At 35.9% G+C, this 23,127-nt stretch overlaps 1 protein-coding gene across 1 annotated transcript in view; it reads right to left on the reverse strand.

The window, feature by feature from the left end:
* Positions 1-23,127, reverse strand: part of LOC148674632 (exostosin-1-like) — a 416,854-nt gene that overhangs the window by 6,196 nt on the left and 387,531 nt on the right. The window contains exons 10-11 of the mRNA XM_088624945.1: positions 21,573-21,733; positions 7,180-7,351 (exon numbers count right to left, since the gene is read on the reverse strand). Of these exons, the coding sequence (XP_088481071.1) occupies positions 7,180-7,351; positions 21,573-21,733 (333 nt within the window). The remainder of the gene's footprint in view (positions 1-7,179; positions 7,352-21,572; positions 21,734-23,127) is intronic.

Here is a 23,127-nt window from a genome sequence, read left to right on the forward strand (position 1 = left end):
ATGTGATTTAAGGCAGAGAGGAACATTTTTCTGAAATATAATTTGTCTCTTTCATGAAGGTTTTTGAAATTTTCCTAGAAATAAGTAGTTTATGCCAATTCTTCCATTTCTGGGGTGCATTTAACAAAGCTTTCCAGGTATCCACAGAGTTCTAACCCTCAGTTTGTGTGCATTATTATTTCTTTTAGAATTGGGATTCTATGTCATGCTGTTCCCAACAGCTATTGAATTCAGCACTTGCAGAGAAATAAGGCATGATTGCATAATACAATATATTTTACACTTGGTTTTGGGTTTTATGCTGTATGAATGCAAGTCCTTTTGTATGTTGTATACAGTATACAAAATTTAAATAAATTCAAGTAGGTAACTGCATGATCATGAATAGGCTGCAAAGAATCAGGTAACGGTTTATTCCATGATGAAAAGAAAAGAAAAGAGCCAAAATGTTTTGGCTGTGGAGACTTCATCAGGTGTGTGAGAGAGAGAGGGAAACCAGCAGCTAATAAAGCAAGGGAGATCAAAACACAGGGTAGAGGAGAGGAGGCAGGGAGCATGAGATAAGGACTATCAACACTCTGGAAGAATTGGAATAGAGATGTGAAATCAAAACTTGCAAATGAATAGAGATGATTAGAAGGAAAGACGTCGTTAAGAGAAGGTGTGATCCTAGTTTCAGGACAATTTTGGTGCAATAGGAGCTCTGAACCCCTCTGTGAGGACGCAGACGGGGAGGTCAGTATGATCATGGCCATTAAAGGTGAAATGGGCTTGGAGAGATCTTTGATCCTCACAGCTCTGACATGTTCCCTGAAACAATCTTCCAGTCTCCTTCCCATTTCCCCAATGTAAATAGCTGGGCATTTTCTGCAAGAGATGCAGTAAATAAGGTTGCTGGAAATACATGATGTCATCTGGGTGATCTGGAATTGTCCAGAGGGGCCTTGAATGTGATATATTAATAGGTGATACTGCAAGTTACGTTGCTGGAGAAAGTGACTGGTTTGGATAATTGCTGTGGGCGGTCAAGGGAGCTGTAAAAAAGAAGGTTGTGCAGATTAGATGGTCGGCGATATAAGATGATGGGGCAGTGGGTGGTCAGAAAAGAGGGTACCAGTGGAGGGATCATGCTGTAAGCTGAAAAAGTGGTCATTAATGTTCATGGGAACAGAAAGGGTGTTAGGGTGGTAGGGAAGCACCAATGGAATGCAGTTGTGAGTCAGGAAATCCATGTCACCACTGCAAAGTTGTTGGAACCTGAGGAACTGCGAAAAAGGGAGAGAGTTTTTAGGGTGGAATGAACTGAACAGGAGATAGCTGTGTGAATCTGTGGCTTTGTAACAGACAGAAGTAGGAGGATGGTTAATGCATAGGTTTCTGTCCAGAAATGGAAGAGTAGTGGAAGATATATGAACTGTATACTTGAGGGATGGGTGGAAGTTAGTGAAATAATGCAGGAAATGCTCAAGCCAGTCGTTAGAGCATGTGGCAGCACTGATACAGTCATTGACGTATCGCCTACAGAAGGTCAGGGATAAAGACGGTATAGAAAGCAAATAGGCATTCTTCTACCCAGCCAAAAAAAAAAAAGCATAGCTGGGTCCCATTCTGGTGCCCACTGACCTGCTGTTAAAAAAGGCTATTGAACGAGAAGGCATTCAACGTGCGGACCAATTCTGTAAGAGGTAGTAGAGTGTGGTATTTTAAATATCCTTTTTAAAGAGCATAGTTCTATAGTTGCATGTTTGCACTTTAATGCTGTTTCATTTCTAAATTAAGTACAACAAAGACAGTTTGGTGATTGTTAGTGGCTAGTATTCAGGCTAAAGTGTCACAAGTGGAGATGATAGGTTGACAGTTATAATGGGATAGAGTGACTCCATTCAAACAAATTTAGATTAAAAATAATTTAAAAATATCAGAATTATTGACCAGAATAATAACCAACATTATTTATAAATTAAAAATCACTTAATAATAAGCCTTTGTAAGGACAAGGTCTATTATTTATTGGTCTTTGCATGTGGGTAAGTAAGAGTGATGAGTTTATCTTTTGGATAAGCATCTTTTGGGCTGTACTGAACATCTTCAGGACTGTCCAGATCCAGTATCAATACTCCCAAAGATGGATGCCCACTGCTGGTGCCTGGATGTCTAGCAGATAGCATAGGAGCATCTGAACACAATCTTAAAAGACACAAGACATGGTCAATCATCTGTAGGGTGTGGGAACCCTCTCCACTTTGTGATTTCTTGCCCAGTCACGACCATATTTTCTTTGGGACTTAAACTTTTTTTCTCCAAGTAAGTGAGCCTGTACTGTACGCTAAGACAGAATTTTGCCCGATGTGTAGTCTGCAGCAGGACTTCATGACCAGTTAGCAACCACCATGCATCCATATCTTCAGCGGAGCAATACGGTTGGACTTTTGTTGACATGCTTGAATATACTGTAGGAACAAGCAATAGGTTTATTCCATACTGAAAAAAAGATTAAAGAAAACACAACGTTTTGGTGTGACACCTGAAGAAGGCTCCACGGCCGAAACGTGTTTTCTTTCTTCTTTTTTTCAGCATGGAATAAACCTATTACTTGTTCCTTTGCAGCCTACGCATGCTGACGCAGCTACCCACCTGAACTACTATGCTTGAATATAGCCTTATTCAGCAGGAGTCACTATGCCAGGAGCAAACCGAGTTTCTCTCCTTATTGTGTGACTTGCACTGACTAAACACCCTGCGCACAGACTTTGTCCCCTATTTATCTCAGCGCTGACCTGGACAATTCATTTGAGGGAATCGACTGTCAGTGCTAGGCTACAGCAGATGTCTCTCCCTGACACCTCAAGCTGCCTAAGCCTGCAGAGCATGCATTGGACGTCATTGTGATGGACCCAGTCAGCTGTTTCTCCATCCTTCTGCACAGGAGCTATGAATCCATGGTTCTGGATGAGTATACTTCAATATTCATCATGACTGCCCTTGAGAAATCAATTGTTTTGTTAACACATGTTGATATAAATTTAATTCATTTAAGTAGCATTTACATATGAGCATCTGAATGTTGATTATGTTAATAAATCTGACTTGGAAGTGTAACCAATGGTATACTAAACGCATTATCCTTGTTTTGATGTATCTCTTCTTCCTACTTGCTATCGCTTGATTATTCACGTGATGAGCTGCCGTCTGTATGCTGGCAAACTCTTATGTACAGTATTTACCCTGAATGTTTTTATGTAAACATTGTTTTATATGTATATCAATAAATGTATTATGTGTGCCAACTAATTCCTTATAGCCAAAGTAAGCTCACAATTTATTGTTACACAAGGTACAAACATTGTGCCAGTAAATTCTCTCAAAACCCCTACATCTCCACCTTGTACCTTGTGTAATATATAGAAATACTGGAATTTCTTTTAGTTTAAACAACAGCTTAAACATCTGTTTAAACTGCCCAGAAATTCAGTTCTGCAAATGCACTTGAGATAGAGCTACTCTATCCGATCCAGTACCATGAGTTGGATTTGTCAGTTCCTGTCAGAACAAACAGCAAAACAGAATGTAAAAGATAGCCCCTGGAAGTCAAAGGAAATAAAATACAGAAGCCTATCCTAACAATTTCACAACAATTTCAAACAAATATGTTTTAATCTATGATGTGGAAACAATAAAACCAAAATTCAAGGCAGCAGCTCACCAGAACACAACCATCACAGATGCTGAAAATCAGACACCAGTGTCAACATTTCAAACAGAGTCAGCCCCATACAAAACAGGTAGTAGTTGTTGAAGCCTATTCTCAAGACCTCTGCATCAAGGATTCAGAGTTAACAACAGTATGCAACAACAGCATGAGATGGCTATTGTTGTCCAAGACCATGGAAACAAACTTAAAACCTACTGTACACCGTTTAAAGGTGAACAACTGGAAAGGTTGATAAATGTTAATTAAACTCAACTCATGGCTGAAGACATGATTCTCTGAAGAAGGCTTCAGCTTTCTACAGTATATCAATGGGAACCCTTTCAAAGAAAAGACTATAATTACACACACGAAGGACAGCATATAAACAAGATGGGTACCACTCTTTTTGGGGAATGGACGTACAAAGCAGTTCCTAGACTAGAATGGAAGGGAAGAGAATTTAAAGAAAATCAGCAAGGGGAGATGCATCAGGAGTAAAAGCATAAAAACCCCTGGGAAAAATAAAATGTCAAAGAACCAGGTAATTATATGCTTAAGCATGAATATCAGCAATGACGGTAAAAAAATAAAAGGAATTAAGCTACTGCATTAATGAAATCAGGGATGTATGTGTAAAGAGAGAATCAATTTTCTTGGGAAGTGTCAACATTCCTCACATAGACTGTGAAAAACCAACAGGAATATCAGCTGCAGAGATGGAAATGGTAGAGATATCAAATGATTGCTTTCTTACTCATTTTGTCAGACAATTTACAAAAGTCAATGCCTATATTGATCTAGTGTTTTCAAGATAGAATGAGGAAAACAGAGATGAGAGAACTGTTAGGGAACACATGGTTTAAGAGTAAATATGTTGTAAAATTTGCATAGTTATAATCCATAACACAGATTTAAGAATTGAGGAAAGCCGACTATGAAGAATGAAACAAGCATAAAAGTATAATGGGACACGAGACACACTGTATACAGTATGAGATTAGTAGAGAATGACTGGAAAGAGTCATCAGTCAATTAACATAGTCTGCTTGTAGCCCAGATTAATTCCTGTGTTTCCCGACATCATAAGCAAACAAATCCTATTATATATATATACTGTATAACTTTATAAAGCAGCGGCTCAGCTGGTTAATATATCTGTTAATATAAATTCAATGTATTTATAATTAACCACTTAAGAAAAAAAAACAGTTCATAACATAATTACTGCAGAAAATGTGTTTACTGAAATAAAAGAACTGATACAAAAGAATATTGGAAGGGGTGAAAGAAAAGATTATTGATATAATATTAGAAACTTTTTTCAGTGTTTCAACAGCAAAAGCACAGATGGAGTGAATATCTCAGAGAAAAAAAATGGGAAACTTAAGTACTAAATTAGAGTATCATATCATGTAAATGACAAGATTCTTTGGGACTGTCAGCATGGATTTAGAAAGGGTTGCTTTACTATTTTGCTAAATTTATTTTATCAAGCAACAGCAATTATGGACATAACCACAGCATATGATGTAGTATATTTCAATTTTCAGAAAGGTTTTGATAATCAAAGATCGATTCTCAAACTTTATTGAGGCATGTCAGGCATTCAAGGAAATGTATGTAGTGTATTTGAATTCAAATGTGGTTAACAGAAAACATAGGGATGAATACTCAGATTCTAGTGATATATTGCAATTAGATGTACTAAAGTGATCTGTATTAGTAGTGCTCTTTATTCTTTATAGTGCACTGCTCTTTTTTAAGAGATAAGATAAGATCACTTCATTGGGCATATACAATTTCTTCAATAAGGAACTTATTTTTCACATAACCCAGCTTGCTCTCCATGAGACACACAGAGAGGGAGAGAAGCTTAGGGTCAGAGTGCAGGGTCAGCCATTTATACAGCACCCCTGGAGCAGCTGGGGTTAAGGGCCTTGCTCAGCTCTTATAGGAGTAGGATTCCTCTGCCAGCCACAGAATATGAACTGGCAACCTTCCAGCTATGGGTGCAGATCCTTAGCCACAGAGCCACCAGACTGCCTCTTTATACAGTATTAATAATCTAGCTTGTGGTATACTCAGTAGATGATCCAAAATAAAGAATGATTAGCAAACTGTAGAAACTGCAAATTTTAAAAAAGATGTAAATAAAATTCAAGAGTGGACAAACTCCTGGGAGATGACAATTGCAGAGAGTTACTTGTAGCTAACAAAATCACAAACTATAAAAACAAAACTGAAAAATGATACTAAAAGGAAAAAAAACTCTTCTTAGTGAAGCTACATACAATGTCAAAGTTGCCACATAATATTCATACTATATACAATGTGCAATAAAAAGGCTGTAGGATATATGACTAGGATATATAACTAAAAGGGTAATATTTAATCAAGGAATGTAAAATTTGAATTTTAATATGCACAACTAAGAAAGAACTCGGTATTCAGTACAGGTCACCACAGTAAGAGATACATAGAAAAGATTGCTGAACTATGTACTGTAGATTCATGAGCTCAAAAGAATATTTTACAGTGAGAATCTATATACAGTAACTTTTCTTTGGCCTTGGACAGAAAAGACCATGACGTGAAACGATTAAAGTATTCAAAATCTATAAATACACTGATTATCTCCACCAAATGGATAAGCAGAAACTATCTAGTAGTCTAGGAGTCTAGAAGTAGCTACGCAGCTGTGTTATTGAAACTAATACCATACTTTCTTTCAAGAAATAGCTGCATAAAAGCCTCAGATCAATTTAATAGGCTACCAAAAATTAAATGAGCTAGATAGGTCCAATATCCTGTTCTCTCACATGCTTATTTTCATTCTGTATGGCTAACATTCTTAAGCTAAGAATCAATTGTAAATTACTATTATAATGCTATAATGTGTTTTTTTTAAGAATGAACTTTAAGCATTAACTTGAACTCTCTGGGACTCTCTGGGAAAGTACGGAAGAAATCTAGATGCTTTAGAAATGAAAAAAGAAAAATTAAAACAATTGCTATAGAAACCAAGCCTACAGCACATACACAGAGTATACAGTATATACTGTAGACTTTTTTATTATTGCTTGAAACAGCTAGACATACTGTATGTTGCACTTTAAACAAAAGCATTATGAAAATTCCTAATGAGCAATTAGTGTTTGCTATTTGTGTTTGTGATACTGTGTTTAGGTGGATTTTTGTTTGACATATACTAGGTAATTTGCCTAGAGTTCAATATTTCCTAGTTTATTTCCTTATTCTAAGTGTGATTCAGCCTGTTTGGGTTTCCTTTCGATTGTCAGTAATTAACATGTACACACCAACTGAACATAGTTATGTTTTATGTTAAAAGGTTCTCATTATCAACATCCTGTTAACCCCTGTTTTAATAAACACTCCTGAACGTGCATATTCAAAAAAGAGAGAAAACTAGAATATGGAATTTGCTAGATGGTGAAATGAATCTTAAAGAATGCAATCAATATTTGTACCTGCTGCATCATTGTTTCCTTATACTGCTTTTTCTGTGTCACTTTTATTGGTGGAAGTTTGGTGACTGCTGACACCAGGAAATTCATTAGGATGTCTTCACAGTTGGCCATCTGATCCACCATGCTGAGAAGGCTTGCTGGTAGGTAGTAAGTGTACAAGTAGTGATAGTACCTGGAAAAAATCACAAAAGCAATTAGGCAGGATAACTCATTGTACATCTACCATAGGATACATTATTTTATCCATCTCTTCTGGCATTTTGTCTAATTTTTCTGAATGAATAACTTTTGAAGGAAAGATGAAATCATGGCTTGTTAGGATCTGTCTTTGGGTTTAGTTTATTAACTACTGTGATGGTGTTTTTGGATGGAATTCACAGTGAGAATGCAGCAGGGTGTCATGGTGGTTTCTCTTGTATAGATTTCATGTTCTTTGCTGGCCCAAAGACACCACCCATCTCTCAGAAATATTCAGGTCAGATTATTCTAAATTTTTGCCATTCCCCATAAAGAAAATGGCAGGGTTATACTTTATATTTTTACAATACAACTGGTACTGTTACAGACATGAGGAAAAATCTGTGTATTTGCAAAAGATTTAATGTATTATGCAAACATACACAAACATATATTGCTTTAAAATTATGAAGTTTAAATTGCTTTTACTTTATTAGTATTACATGCATCACTATTGTATATAGGCTAATATTTTTATCAAGAGATCTCCAATGTTGCAGTGTAAAATAATAAAATATGCATAAGGTTTAAGGTAGGTAACTGTGTACAAGTATATGTACTATAATAGTTCAGGTGGGTAGCTGCGTCAGCATGCGTAGGCTGCAAAGGAACAAGTAATAGGTTTATTCCATGCTGAAAAAAAGAAGAAAGAGAACACAACGTTTCGGCCGTGGAGACTCCACGGCCGAAACGTTGTGTTCTCTTTCTTCTTTTTTTCAGCATGGAATAAACCTATTACTTGTTCCTATGTACTATAATACTTGTCCATGCTTTACCTTTCATTTACAGTAAATCATAGGAAAATTATTTGTTTTGTGTGTCTAAAAGTTGGCTTTCCAGGGAAATAATAGTTTTATTCTTTTTGTAAACAAGCGGTAGGAACTGGTTTATTTCAAAAGAATAGGTCAGTGTTGAATACAGTCCATAAAGTATACTTAATTTGTATGTGTTTAAACATAAGAGATTGATCAGATTTTTGGAATGTTAATTGCAGTTTCTAGTTACTATTATAATATATATATAATACATATTTTTAAACATTAGGTTCACTTTAACACTGAAAAAATATATAGGGGCCAGCATTATAGTGCAGTGGTTAGCATTGCTGCCTTGCAATAATGGGACCCTGGTTCAATTCCTCTGATGCTGTCTGTGTGGAGTTTGGATGTTCTCCCCTTGTTTGCCTGAGTTTCCTCCCAAAGTCCAGACACATACTAATAATTTCATTCTAGGAAAATTGACTCTAGTGTGAGTGTGCATGTTTATGTCTCTGCGATGGATTGGCATCCTGTCCGTGGTGTATCCTGCCTTGTGCCAATTGCTTGCTGGGATTGGTTCTGGCACCCAGCAACCCTGTATTGGTTAAAGTGGTTAGAAAGCTAGAAAAGTTAGAGCTAGAAAATGGATGGATGAATATTTCCAATAATCACAGCTGTGATATTTTAAATCATGAGAGGTTATAAAGATAAACAAATGTCTAATATTCAGAAAGCTAAATATAGTATTTGTTTAAATGGGATCCAGTGAAGGCGCAATGAGTGCTAGTTGTATTAGGGAGATATGTCTCTGTGAAAAATGCAGAACAATGGTCAGCCTGTACTGTTATACTTCATATTTTGGAAACCAGTGCTTGGATGATTATTTACTAGGGAAACAACAGCAACCTTATTTTGAAAGCTAAATGAATTATTGTATGTTTTTCAACTCATACTGTATACATCATTTATATATATATCAATTGAAAAATATTAGGTGTCAAGCAATGTCAAATAACTGATCCCATTAGGCAGGTTTGTAGAGCTGTAAGGTTGTGGACAGATGCATTGCATAACGGATAAATAATTCTGCTTAGGAATATGTGGTGGAACGTGGATCATTGGAAGACAAAGCCTCATTACAAGGTGTTACAGTACATACAGTAAGTTTTCTTTATGCGTGGACAATATATTTATATAAATGGACTATAGTACATTTTACTGTAATTGAAAGCCAAGGAGCATCTGAATATAATTTTGAATATTTATTTCATGATCAGATGTTTCTTTTGCTGTGCAAAACAACTCCTACTCAAAAACAAACAACACTGGAACAGTGCCAGTCCTGATTCCTAAATTACAATAGTTTGAATTCATTTTAACTTAATTTCTAAATTATAGGTATAGTAACGCATTCTGGAAAATATGTTGAAATGTCACTGCTAGAACACATACAACAGATTGTGATTAAAATTTTGCCATTATGGGCAAAACACTGGAGTTTACTGAAGCAATAACAGACAGATCTGCCAGGCTTATTAACCTGGTTAACATAACAGAATAGATACTGTTAAATTCTGCTTGAAATGCTTCCCGTCAGGACCCATACATAATTTGCAATTTGCTGGAAGCACTCAATCATTTACATGTTTTGATGATTAGGTGGACTTTTTTACTGTGGTGCGTTAACATTGTGCAGATACAGTACAGTGGGGAATCTTTTTGGAGTGGCACATATCTTTGCATATATTCCGACATTTCTACATTATGCTTTGTTTGATTTGTAAGAAAATCAATCAAAAGTTATTTTAAAGGGTTTTTCAAATGTAGTGTTTATACACTATTGATTGACGTGTGTGATATTTTTACAGATTGTCCAGTTATTGATAATGTCTGTTTTTCTAAAATAAAAGAGCTGCAATATATATTCTTAGACACGCAGCCCATATTAGAACGTGGAGAATATTCAGAAAAGAGGATATCCTGAATTTCTTGGCAAAAGGCAGAGAGAAAATTAAAATGTATCCTCCTCCCCCAGAAAAAGGATGCCATTTCATTGCAGGGTGAGTCTCGACAAATCAGGACATCGCTTTGTATAGCAGGAGGACAGGAACAATGGGGGTAAACCTGAAGTTTGTGTGACCAGAGTCCTAATCCCGACTCCACACAACCCCCACCAATACATGTAAAAGTTTTAGTTATCTCAGATACACTAAGGAGTTTTAGGATGTTTCTATATGTTACAGCTATTGACAAAGCCTCCAGTAGTACACTCAATCATTGTAACACATTTTACTGTTATTTGTACAGGTCAGTTTCTAAGAAATCAAATTTACAATATAATTTAGCAGTATTAAATTCACAGTGAGCAGAGTCTACAAAACCTAAATAGTTTTTCTCACTACATATCCATTAAGATAAAATCATAATTTGCGTGCTACAAAGTACACATCTATCAGGATAAACTGTTATTAAATGTCTGTAACTAAAGTAGATACAGTACCACCAAAGAATTGTACTTCTGAATAAATAGGGAAAGCAAGGCACAGTACATATAATATAAAAGGTAGAGATTAATAATTTTAAAGATTAATAATTCTACTCATTTGAATTCTAATATAAAAATAACTAATGGCTTGCATTTTTGTTTTCTCTTTGAACATACTGTAGCTAATAGATTGTCAATTAAATATTTGCAACAAATTATCCTGTAGTTTCTTACAGTTTCTTCTGTATGTATCCCTTCTAGCTTTGTCAAGGACAGCAATGTGTATTTGAAAGCTATCTTGAATGTTATTTTATAATTTATCCCCAAATGAACATATAGAAACTGTTAAAGCAGTCTTTAATCTGTTAATCTGAGAATAAAAATCAGGAATTTGTGAAAATGAGCTATAACAACTTTTAACGTCTGCAGTAGTATCTGAGACCTCTAAAGTATTAGCCTGAATTACTGTTTGCATGCTAGAATAAATTATAATATTTATCAAACAAGGAATAAAACAAGAAATAGTTTTATTACAATAATAATAATAATAATAATAATAATAATAATAATAATAATAATTGCTTACACTTATAAAGCATTTTCTGGATATTCCACTCAAAGCGCTTTACAGGTAATGGGGACTCCCCTCCACCACCACCAATGTGCAGCATCCACCTGGATGATGCGACAGCAGCCATAGTGTGCCAGAATGCTCACCACACATCAGCTATCACAGTGAGGAGGAGAGCAAAGTAATGAAGCCAATTCATTAATGGGGATTATTAGGGGGCCGTGACTGGTAAGGGCCAATGGGAAATTTGGCCAGGACGTTGGGGTTACACCCCTACTCTTTTCGAGAAACACCCTGGGATTTTTAATGACCACAGAGAGTCAGGACCTTGGTTTTACGTCTCATCCGAAGAACGGCACCTGTTTACAGTATAGTGTCCCCCTCACTATACTGGGGCATTAGGACCCACATGGACCGCAGGGTGAGCACCCCCTGCTGGCCCCACTAACATCTCTTCCAGCAGCAACCTTAGTTTTTCCCAGTAGTTCTCCCATCCAGGTACTGACCAGGCTCACACCTTCGTATCTTCAGTGGGTTGCCAGTTGTGAGTTGCAGAGTGATATGGCTGCTGGCTATAAAAAGTCTCTGCAGTCCGTGGTCCTGAACCCAGATCTTCAGCGATTGCACTTTATACGGCGGATCTGAACCCAGACTCTCACGGACAGCAAACAAGCGCGCTACACAACGAGCCACAGTGCCACAAAAAGTAAACATATATTGCATATAGTATAACATTGCTTGATAAGAAAATCTTTCCAGTTTAAGTGTAATGCATTAATGTAATATTATTCAATTAAACATTTAAGGTAGATCGAATCAATACATCTAGTTCTAAAGATTGAAAGTGAAGACATAAATACAACAAGTTTTCAGCTTTACAGAATTTTAATCCACAAAGGTGTGAAATGATTTTTTTCAAATAACTTTTTTTAGGCAAAAAATTATTTTTTACTTAAGTATAACTAACGTTTAAATATATGCACCAGTTTTGCTGGTCAAAGTTAACTGCTGTATATCAGTCTGACAAGCCTTTATAGGGGTGAAAAAACTGTGTTTACTATCTTTGATTATATACAGGAACCACAATGATAGGCCTTTTAGATGTTTCTGGTTTCTGGTTCTCTGGCTGTGTAACTGTATACAGCAGATACTGAAGAAAACAAAAATATAGCATTTTTCATCCTAAAAGATCTAAAAAAACATTACATACTGTACACTGTCCAACAAAACAGTTAGGACAACAACCTTATTTTTGCACTTTAGGTACAAAATGGCGTTCATTTTATTTTAGGGGGTAATTCCATGCATACGTTTGGTCATTTTGGAACAAAAATATACTCTATATTCAATCCAGTGATTTCAGGTGATTATAAATATTCAGACACATACACTCCAAATATCAGAGTGTAGAAGTCAGCAACCCTTTAAGTAATCACTTGAGACACTTTGCTAAGCATTTGCTGCAGCCATATAAGTTCTTGTCTATTCTTCGGTTGTTCTGACCTCAGTCTTTTCATCAGTATGTAAAATAAATGCTCAATTGAATTGAAATCTGGAGCTTGATTTGATCAGTCTTTTCCCCCGAAAACGCCTTGCCTGCATTGGTTATATGCTTTGGTACAAATGTATTAATAATTTTCTTCTATATAGAAAAAAAAATTCTGTAAAATTATTATTTTTTTCTGCTGCCGTCATTAGTTACATCATCGATAAAGATGACCATGCATGACCAGGCCTTGACATCACTTCCACCATTCGTCACATACTGTAGTTCCTTTCTTTTTCTTTTTCCACACATAACATTTCCAGTCAAATTTGTCCATTAAACCTTCTCCCTTATACTTTATACTTCTGAGCAAATTCTAATCATACTTCTGAGTTCTTAATGCTGATGAAAGGTCTACATCTTGCAAAGTATCCCATTTAACTATTTTGTCTCAGATTTCAACAAATTGTGGATTTTGATACCTTTACCTCTGCCTTTTGTATCTTGTTGGTGATTTCACTGTCTTTGAAAGATATGATTATTTTTCTGTTAGAAATTGCAAATATTTTCTTGTTCTTCTTGATTGTAAAATACCTGTGGTTTCTTTCTTCTTCTGTATATTCCAAGCGCAAAATCCAAATGCAATTGACTTTGGTATGTCAAACGTCTGTGCTATGCTTTTTTACCTGAATTTTAATTTTATTTTGATTTCAAATCACCTGCTTTTCTTTAATGGAAAGTGGTTTGGTTTTCTTTTTTGACTTTTGAGTACAGACTCCAAACACTGAAGTGAAATCAAAACTGGTTGACAGGAAGTTCACATCTATTTTATGAATGTCTGATTATACAAAAACAAACATCTCACCAAGAGACCCTTGTCTGCCAATTGCTCCTTCAAGCAATTTTCTATGTTTAATTTACCTGAAGAGGTTAAAACTGGATTGACTTTATTAAAACAAAATACTTAGGAGTTGTACTTGCTGGTCGTGTTTCTTTTATAAAAAAATATTTTATTAAAGTTCACAGTGAAAATTTCTGTTTTGAATGTACTTCTGCTCTTCCTTAAATTTCTTTGAGTTCCAGTGAAACAATATTGTTGTTGTAACATGGTAATCAAAATTGAACACAATATTCTAAATTAGGTCTTTTTAAATTATTGTATAATTTCAACAGTGTTCCTTGATTTAAATTATTTTTTATTACACATTTTAACATTTTGCTTGCCTTTCTTATCCTTTCCCTATGCTGTCTAGAAGTGAAGTGTCTAGAAATGTCTTACACCTTTAATTATACATTACATTAAAATATACATACATATGTCTACATTAAATGATAACTGCTAGCTGTTTGACATGTTCTGAATATTATCTACAGTGTGGTGAAAAAGTACACCCCCCTTAGATTAAATGGTTTAAAATATTTACTTAGTCCCAATAGTACATCAAACTAACATGCAGAAAATTCTATTTTGTCATTAATTCTTAATAAATAAGTCAGTATTAAAAAATTCTGTGAAATCTTTGTGTGAACATACAGTATACTGTAAGTGCAGCCCTTGAATCAGTAACATACTGTGTGGTGGCCCTTTAGCTGCAATAACTTGAATTAAATTTTTCCTATAACAGTTGATCAGCCTCTCACTGACTTCTGGGAGGAATTGTGACCCACACTGCCCCACACTGGCCCACCAGCTCACAGGTGCACACCCTGTTCCAGACAATATAAGTTGATTGCCGAACCCTTGGAGAGAGACCCTCCCCTAACTGGAAATGCTATGAGCTGAGGTGGAAAGATACTCAAAAGGCTGTCAAAGATTGTAGTAATATAGAGGACCAAATAAATGAGCTATTTGGAAGATATATGGTGTAATAACATGCTGTTAAACTTTAGATGAGCGAGATAGAAAAAATAATGAAGCAACATGGACTTGAAAATAAAGTGCACCTGAATTTGAGGAAGTAAAATTAAGAAATGCCCAACATAAGAAGTTTGGACTGCGAGCAGAAAGTGAACTAAATATGCTTTTTCTTGAAAGATGGCAAATTATTTTTGTTATTGAGCTGAGAACTATAAGAGAGAGATGCTCTACTCATTAGCTAAAATTTTTCTTTATAAAATAGCTACACCTTTTAGAATATAATCCTTGATTGTGAGTATGTTTTGTCTTGAGACCCGCTTTTAGGACGAACTGTATGAGGACTGAACCCCCAGCAGTCATCATCAACATCACAAATGCTAATCCATAAAATCTGTTGCAAGTTTACTAAAAACATAAAAAATGTATTTTCTATACTGTTTAAATCCAGTAATGCTTTACTTTATAAAGGAACTTATGAAACAATGATTTCCCCATAGAGCTTTGAAAACACCAGAGAACTTGTGTTTGAACTAACTACATTTCAGCCAAGTTACATGATGGTAATTCTCTGTTTGACATCTTAATGGAAAATGTGTTCTCCATGATTAAAATTTGCCCATAACTCTTACCACTCAATCAACTTGTTCCAGTACAAACCCATTTTTACACAGCCACACATTATGTTACTGGATTCTGAGTTAACCAAGAAAAACAAAAGGGATTTAACTGCATTGTAAGATATGCTCAAAGCCTTTATTTTTTCCAACTTATCTGAATGTTTCAGGTGACATGAACCAATAATGTATTAAAATAACTTGTGTAACCTGCTTTGAAGGCAAGCATAAGTCATGAAAATCCTTTTCCCACAATATTATTAACACAGATATTTTAGGAGCAATCAAAATTTGGATTTATTTTTCTGAAAACATTTTTAATCAATGTGCTCTCTGTAATCTGTCTTCGTTTTTGTGATATCCTCCATGGTACAAATGTGACTTTCAGAAATGGAATTTCCTATTTCTTTTTAAATAATAGTGCAATTATGTTAATTCAGCTCAATAATGTGCTAGAAATGGAATGGAAATTTTGAATTTTAACAGGCTCTTTTGTTTCTATAATAAACTTTATGTTTAACGGTCTTGTTGTATCTTTCATACTATGTTATTAATGCTAAGAACAGCATAAATAACATAGTATGAAAGATACAACAAGTCTCTGATTTTATAGATCAAAACAGCAGCAAAATAACTCTCCATATTAGTCTGGAACACTAGCAGAGATTCTGCATGGCAGTTATTGACAGATGTACACTGCTTGATATAGAGTACTGTATATACAAACACATGTGCTTTGTCCATGCAAACCATAAGCAATTTTCTGAATATAAAAGAAACCCACAGGTTTTGCAAGGGGGGATTAGGTAAGAACAAGAAAACAGTACTTGGAAAATTAAAGTGTACTATATGCATAATGATAATGCGAAACAGGAAAAATTCTAATTACTATCTTTTTTTTATCATAATCAACATAATACTGTACATACCTTAACATTGTAAGTTTTAAAGCTAGACATTTTACCTTATAAAGATCTCAATGTCCACAGAGCATAGGGCCTTTTTTCTTATTGTTTCCAACATCTTACACTGACAGGCAGCACCTATTACTGAAACAGCAAGCTTCTAAAAGTTATAGAGTTTTTCTGGCAAAAATTGTTAGTTTCTAATTGTGAACAATCTGTAGATATCCTTAAAGGAATGTCCTACACTGACAAACTAAAATAATGCAACCTTTCTTAGACTTGTAAGGAAATCAGATTCAAATATTCAAAATGATTGGAGGTGATACCCTAGCTTCTGAAACTGCTGAATGTGATTCTCAGATTAATTAGCTGCTAGCAACCAAATGAGCTACTGTAGATGGGCCTTATGGCCTCCTCTCATTTGCAAACTTTATTATATTTTTATGATCTTAATAGGAGCCTGTAATGATCCCGCTGCTTGTTGGGACTAAAAGCAGATCTTTGAGACATAGAGTTAACTCATGTGCTGGGCAAGAGGCAGATGAAACAACGGTACGCTCAGACAGGGAACTCTACAGGCAGAACACAGACAGGGAACGCACAGGCAGCAAGTGTGCTGTGGCTATGAGGAATTGAAGAAACACAGTCCAAGATTAGGGTTGAGCCGGCTGAGGTCAAAGCCGATGATCAGTCTCTTAAAGCTAAAGCACAGTGAAGGCTTCTAGAGAGTAGTCAGGGTCTAGCAAAGTGAGGATTTAGTCCAGGAAGACATTAATAAATCACAAGGGGAGAGTCTAAGCCCAAGTTGTAGGAAAACAAACAGGATCCAAGCCGAGTCAGCAGAGAAGCATAGCAAGCAAAATGGAGATTTTGTAAGAAATCTCAGGGGACAGTTGTAAGAAAAATGGGACATACTGAAATTCTTGAAGGGCTAAGTGACAGAAGCTCTGTCACAGAGCCCCAGGCTCTGTCAGATCTGAGTATTTACATTCTGAAGCACCTGAAATGGGCATGGTCGAAAATTGTCTTCAGGTGGTCCAGGTCTCTTGTTAATTGGTATCTGTGGCAACCAGTGCTGAGAGACATGTTGGAAGGTGACGTTACTGATGCTGAGTCAATGCTAGCTCGTTCTCCTGCTCGTCAATGAGAATGAGCACAATAGAACCTAATGTGGGACATGGCTGGCTAATTGGAAAAAAAAGTGTAAACAATAATGAAAAAGTATGTTAATCAACAAACATATACTGGACAACCAAATAAAAATACTGAAGTTAAGGAGTGTAAATTGCATGGTATAAATGCACACTGCATTTGATGATTCTAACACAGAATGACTACAACTACTTGAGTACAGTTCAAGTGCAATAGAGCGATTTATTTTCCTCATGCCCTACTCTGTCTTGTCCCTAGTTTCCTGTGCTTTGCTTGTCCTTCCGGTGTGTCTTTGTCTGGAGCTATATATTTCCAGGTCACGCTTTCCTCCTCGCTCAGCACTGAGGTTCGGATACCCTGAGACCCGCCTAGCACCAGGTCACCCCACGTCTGTGGCCTGAGGGCATAGGTTTCTATACGGCATTTCTTGAACAGCTGAGCCCAGGCTAACCCCCATCCCGCTGCTACGCATAGGGTCTTTTTTTGTTCTCCTGCCATTCCACAGTTCGTCCCTTCCGACATCCATGGCAATGTCGTTACATATACAGTATACAGTACACACATAAAAATAACATTCAAAAGGCTGCAGTGAAAAGTAATCTGCAAGGCAAATGGTCACTGGGAAAAATTCAGAAATTTCCCACTTCCAAAGAGGTTGTAAACCACTAATTTAACCAGAAGAATGCTACAAAAGCACATCATACCGAATTTGCAGTTCTACCTTTGTCAAGGCTTATCATTTCAATGCTTGCAAATTAAAATACTTATTCTGCAAATAGAATGAGTGACCATATATTCTGCCTATAATTCTAATTATGTTATAAGTTATCTCTCAAGATTCAGACATACTGTACTGTATTTTTCACATTTTCAGAAAGTTTAAGCTCTAAGTTGAGAAACTTTACAAATCAGGACTTCTGAGTCCTATTTTGATCAATTTTCCTTCAGCAAAGGGAGCTGCACAGATTGGTTGTAAAAAATACAGACTGGGATATTGGATTTATAGTGAATTCACCTCGATTAGAAAACAGAGCAGATTTTCAGTATTCGGATTTACTTTTTTTGAATTCGTTCTTCTTAAAGGTCAACTGGAAATTGAACATCGTAATAAATAAATTATTGTAAGGCAAAGATGCCCTTCTTTTCATGGGGTAAATTATTAATTTTGTTCAAAGACAGGGTTTAAAAGGCTTCACTCTAATGTGTGCTAGCAGCCAACCTTTATCTTTCCAATACCTACTGCATTATCTTTTTAATGAGCTTAGTTGCAATATTTCAAACTTCCTTTTATTGTTCTGACTGTTTGAAGCACAAGACAATCTGCCCTTTTCCAAAAAGTGTGTTAGTTAAAAAAGAAACAATGATGCTCTGACACTTAAACGTTATGGTGTTTCCATGCAATCAAGAAGTTTCAAAGTTAAAGCAAATTGTGAGCAGAAATAAAGCTGTTAGGAAAACATGGATGTGGATAATCAGGAGAAATGTATTAGCTTAGCTTTCCTAAACTAAGAACACTGGGCAATATTTCTAAAAATAAACCATTCATTTCACACTGGGAAAATCTGACAACTTTTTATAATGGCTTAAAAATCTAGTTTATTACTAATTACCTGATGATGCAGTTAAAGATAAATCTAGGTGATGTGTTCAATCAGTGCAATAATTGCTTACTTCTCCAAGTGATCTGTGTGTTGGTGACAACTGGCATGATAACTGGCATGATACTGTCAACCCAGTTGGGTTCTGTACTATACTGGTGGATGAAGTGGATTCCCTTCTATATGTAAATTGCTGTGGGATCCCTTTGGATGAAAAGTGCTGTATAAATGCAAGCAATTTCAGAAATGCTAAACATTCTGTTTGGTACTGGTGGTATTTCTGTCAGAGAATTTCTGTAGAGAATTCTGTCAGAGAGGGCACTTAACTTTCTGAGACAATTTAAAGTCTTAGAATGTTAGAAGCTCCTACAGTAGCTCCCTTTGGAATCCACCTAATGTACTGTATTCACACTGAACAACATGCTTATATCCATCCACGCATTTTCTAACAGGCTTTATCCAATACAGGGGCATGGAGGAGCCAGAGCATATCCCGGCAAGCAATGGGCATGAGACAGGATACACCTTGGGTGGGACTCCAGCCCCTTGCAAGGCACACACAGACACAAGCGCTCATACCAGGACCAATTTTCCCAGAAGCCAATTAATCAACCAGTATATCTTTGGACTGTGGGAGGAAACTGGAGTATCTAGAGAAAACCCATGTAAACACAGGGAGAACATATAAACTTCACACAGATAGCGCCACAGGAATTGAACCGAGGACCCCAGTGCTGCAAGGGTGCAAACATACAACCAAACATGCATATATTTTCTATATAATTCAAACTTAATTTAATTCAATGCAAGAATATTCCCATGTCTAAACTGGGCTTAAGCCCCTAGAAATGACAGAACAGATTTTCACCAAAGTAATATAGTGATGATATTAAAAGCTTTCAGATGATTTTGTGCAACATCAGAAAGTAATCGGTCCAACTTTACTAGCGGTATAGGTGTGGCAGCAACATCTCATGCTGTTTCACATTTCCCCAAAAGAACACAGTTTCTGTAATGGTATCATATGTCAAAAAGAGTGACACAGGCAATAGGTCTGGGTACACTGCTGGTCGAGGTAAGATATGGATATTATTTTGAACGTAGTCAGTAATGATTTGTGCACACGGAGCCCAATTATTCTAATCTTAAAAAGAGAGTCCTCCGCCATGCCAGACAAAACAAAGGCTGTGAGGTGACCACTGACAGTACCATCGTAGCACCATACAGATGTCAAAAATAAATGACAATCCCATACAGTGATGGGGATAGAAGGCAGGGGACTGATAACATTCTCCCATATAGCTTTATACCATAGCATGGCTGACATCTGCCTGCAGTGTTGCAAATTCATTCTAATTTAGGCAGGAATTGTAAGCAATTGGTTGATCTGTCCATCCATCTATCCATCTATTCATCTATTTATATTTATGCTGTCTTAGAAAACAAAAAGATCACTTTGAATAATGAAGACTATATAGTACTGCAAGATGGTGATAACAGTTCAATGTGAACATTTCCCACAGTTCTCTTGGATTTCTTGGTCACCATTATTCTGAAAAGTGTTTCTCATAACAATTTCAAGACCATTTAATCGGTAAAGGAACAGCTATATCACACCGAGGAGTCATCCAGCTGTTTGTAATTGCTTGCCTTGAGAACATATAAGTTAAGCCTAAGTTTTTTCTTAGGTGGTTATGTTTTGAATGCTGTGAAATGGCCATAGCAATTTAATTTTATACAGTATTTGCCATGATTCATTTCTATCTAGAAAAAGTTAAACCTCAAATGCCCTCTAAGTTCTCTGCTCAAAAGCCAAAGAGACAGATGTGGTAATCTAAAAACAGTTATCTCATGTACCTGTAGATGTTCAGTGACACACATACAAAAGCTTTCTTCAATTCATTCATTTTAATTTTTTTCTCTCCTACTCTGCCTCTAAATCACTCACAATTACTCTGGCTGGAAATCCCATCTGGGTTGTATTAGATGCTGAAAAACTAAGAGGTTGCCACATTTTGTAGAAAGAACCTGTTCTCTGCTTAACAATACTAAAAGTGCTGTAGTGGTTCATTTTTGTTTTTCATACATATGAGTAAAACCCCAAAAGTATTGACTTACTGTATAGAGGTTACTAACAATACATATTTACATAACTGGATAATTTGTTGTCAATTCTCATTACAGAACTTTGCAGTGCTAACAGAATTGCAAGTTATCAATTGTCGAAACTAATAAAGTAAAACATTAATGCTCTTAGGAATTTAAGGCTGCAACTAAAACTCATTTTAACTTTCCCTCAGGGTCATACTGTATATAAAATTGTTTTAAAGGCAAAATAAACCCATGCAGGCGCATATTCACTTATGGTGGTTGCTGATATTTCAGTGTAATATACTTTAATTTTACAATGTATGGTACTGTATGTATTTTGTGCTAGGAGCTGGTGAAGTTCACAGAGAAAAGTTATGTATTGTTCCTGAAATGAACAGTACTTACAATGGTACACATTGCCTAATGACTATGAGCCCAGCTGACTGAAGAGTCCTGTAGCAGAAACCCAAAAAGATGATAACAAGTCCCACTGTACCATAACATGTGTTTTCAACTGACCTTGCAACAACAATAACATTTCGGTTACTGTTTGGGCACATTTTTCAAGCTATGTTATGTGATAGCCGTCAAGATCAAATGATTTTGATACCTTACAAAATATTTTCTTAAATACTTGCCTGTGATAAAAAGCAGCTCCAGTGAGTACCATAGAGTACTCATTTGTCCATTTGGAAGTGTAGCCCCAACGCCCTTTACTGCCATCCCAGTAATGACTACGGGCTGGATAACCCACTATTCGATCTGGGAAGCTGTGCCAGACAAAGAAGGCAAAATCAACCTAAGAGAGAAAGGAGAACAATTGATATTACACATTAAATACACTCTGGGACTTGCATATGTCAATTCCAATTGCTTAATTAAGCATACATATGGATATTCCTTGGTGAGCTACATGTAACAGGAAAATTCAGAAATTGTGTCATGTTTCTGTTCATGAAGTGGCTAGAGTTCTGGCTGAAGTCTAAATATTCTGTTGCTTCTTTTTTCATGTCTTCAATCTACACAGCTATAACTTGGGTTTTATAAGTTTTAACAAGCAGTTAATTCACATTTGCCACATCTGATGTCTTAAAAGCATTATTGAAGTGACAGATTAAAATTTTTGTTCCTGTTTGTTTATCTTTCAATCCAATATACTTTCATGACTCCCTGTTGATTCTGTTGTGCATTGCGAGTATTTTGGAATAATACGTACACGTTCAGATAATAAATGAATGAATGTGAAGCACTCAAACACAAGAAACCATAATTATGAAGTGACTTGTGATTCTGTTATGCCACAAAATACAATTGAAGTGTGTCCAAATGTTGGGAAAATGACCATTTTTAACCTCCGGACAGAATTATTATTTATTTCTAACATCCTTACATGGTTTGAGTTGCACACATTACTGGAGATCATGACTGATTGTTACTACTTCTCTATCTTTTTTTAAGTATAATTTTAGGCTTATTAGAGCAGTACAGGTTCTGTAGGTCTTGAGCGCAAAGATATGGTCTAGACAAGTTTCTATCCAATTCTTGGCCATACTTGGCACATTTATTACAGCACAAAATGTGATACACTAGTGACATTTAAATGGATGGTGGACCTTCATGATAAAAAATGATTAGGTTGTGGCATGATTAGTCATGGATGTAAATGGATTTGAAACCATTTCAAATTATTTTAATAGTGTATTCACCTCTAGTCATCAATTTAAGACCATCTAATTCTTAATCCTCCAAATTTGTAGCAAAAGCCAACCATTCAGCTCAGTCATGTCATCTTTCCAATCACCACTTTAAAACTGTTACCTTCACAGACTGAGATAAGGAACATAACATTATGGATGAATTGAATGTAAATGGTGGTTGTGCGATTAGTCAGTCAGTCTTTAGCAACAGGGGTGAGTACAATCTTAAAACCGTTTTAATGATATTTGAAAAAGCATTGAAACCCAAGTGTATATTTTGTACAAATGTGAATAAGTATTAATGTATTACAGTAAGTGCAGATTCTTGATTTTCTTTATTAGCCCAAAACTGAAACATATTTTCCTGAAATAGTTTGTATTGTACGATGTAGAAAAGGAAATAATTCCTTTAGAGTTAGAAATGACCCTCGCAATTTAAAAAAAAGAAAGGGTCTCTTCTTATGTATGCGACCAATAATTAGCTGGATATTGGTCT

This window comes from Lepisosteus platostomus, chromosome 3 (assembly GCF_059453375.1).
Source record: "Lepisosteus platostomus isolate fLepPlt1 chromosome 3, fLepPlt1.hap1, whole genome shotgun sequence".
Lineage (NCBI taxonomy): Eukaryota > Metazoa > Chordata > Actinopteri > Semionotiformes > Lepisosteidae > Lepisosteus > Lepisosteus platostomus.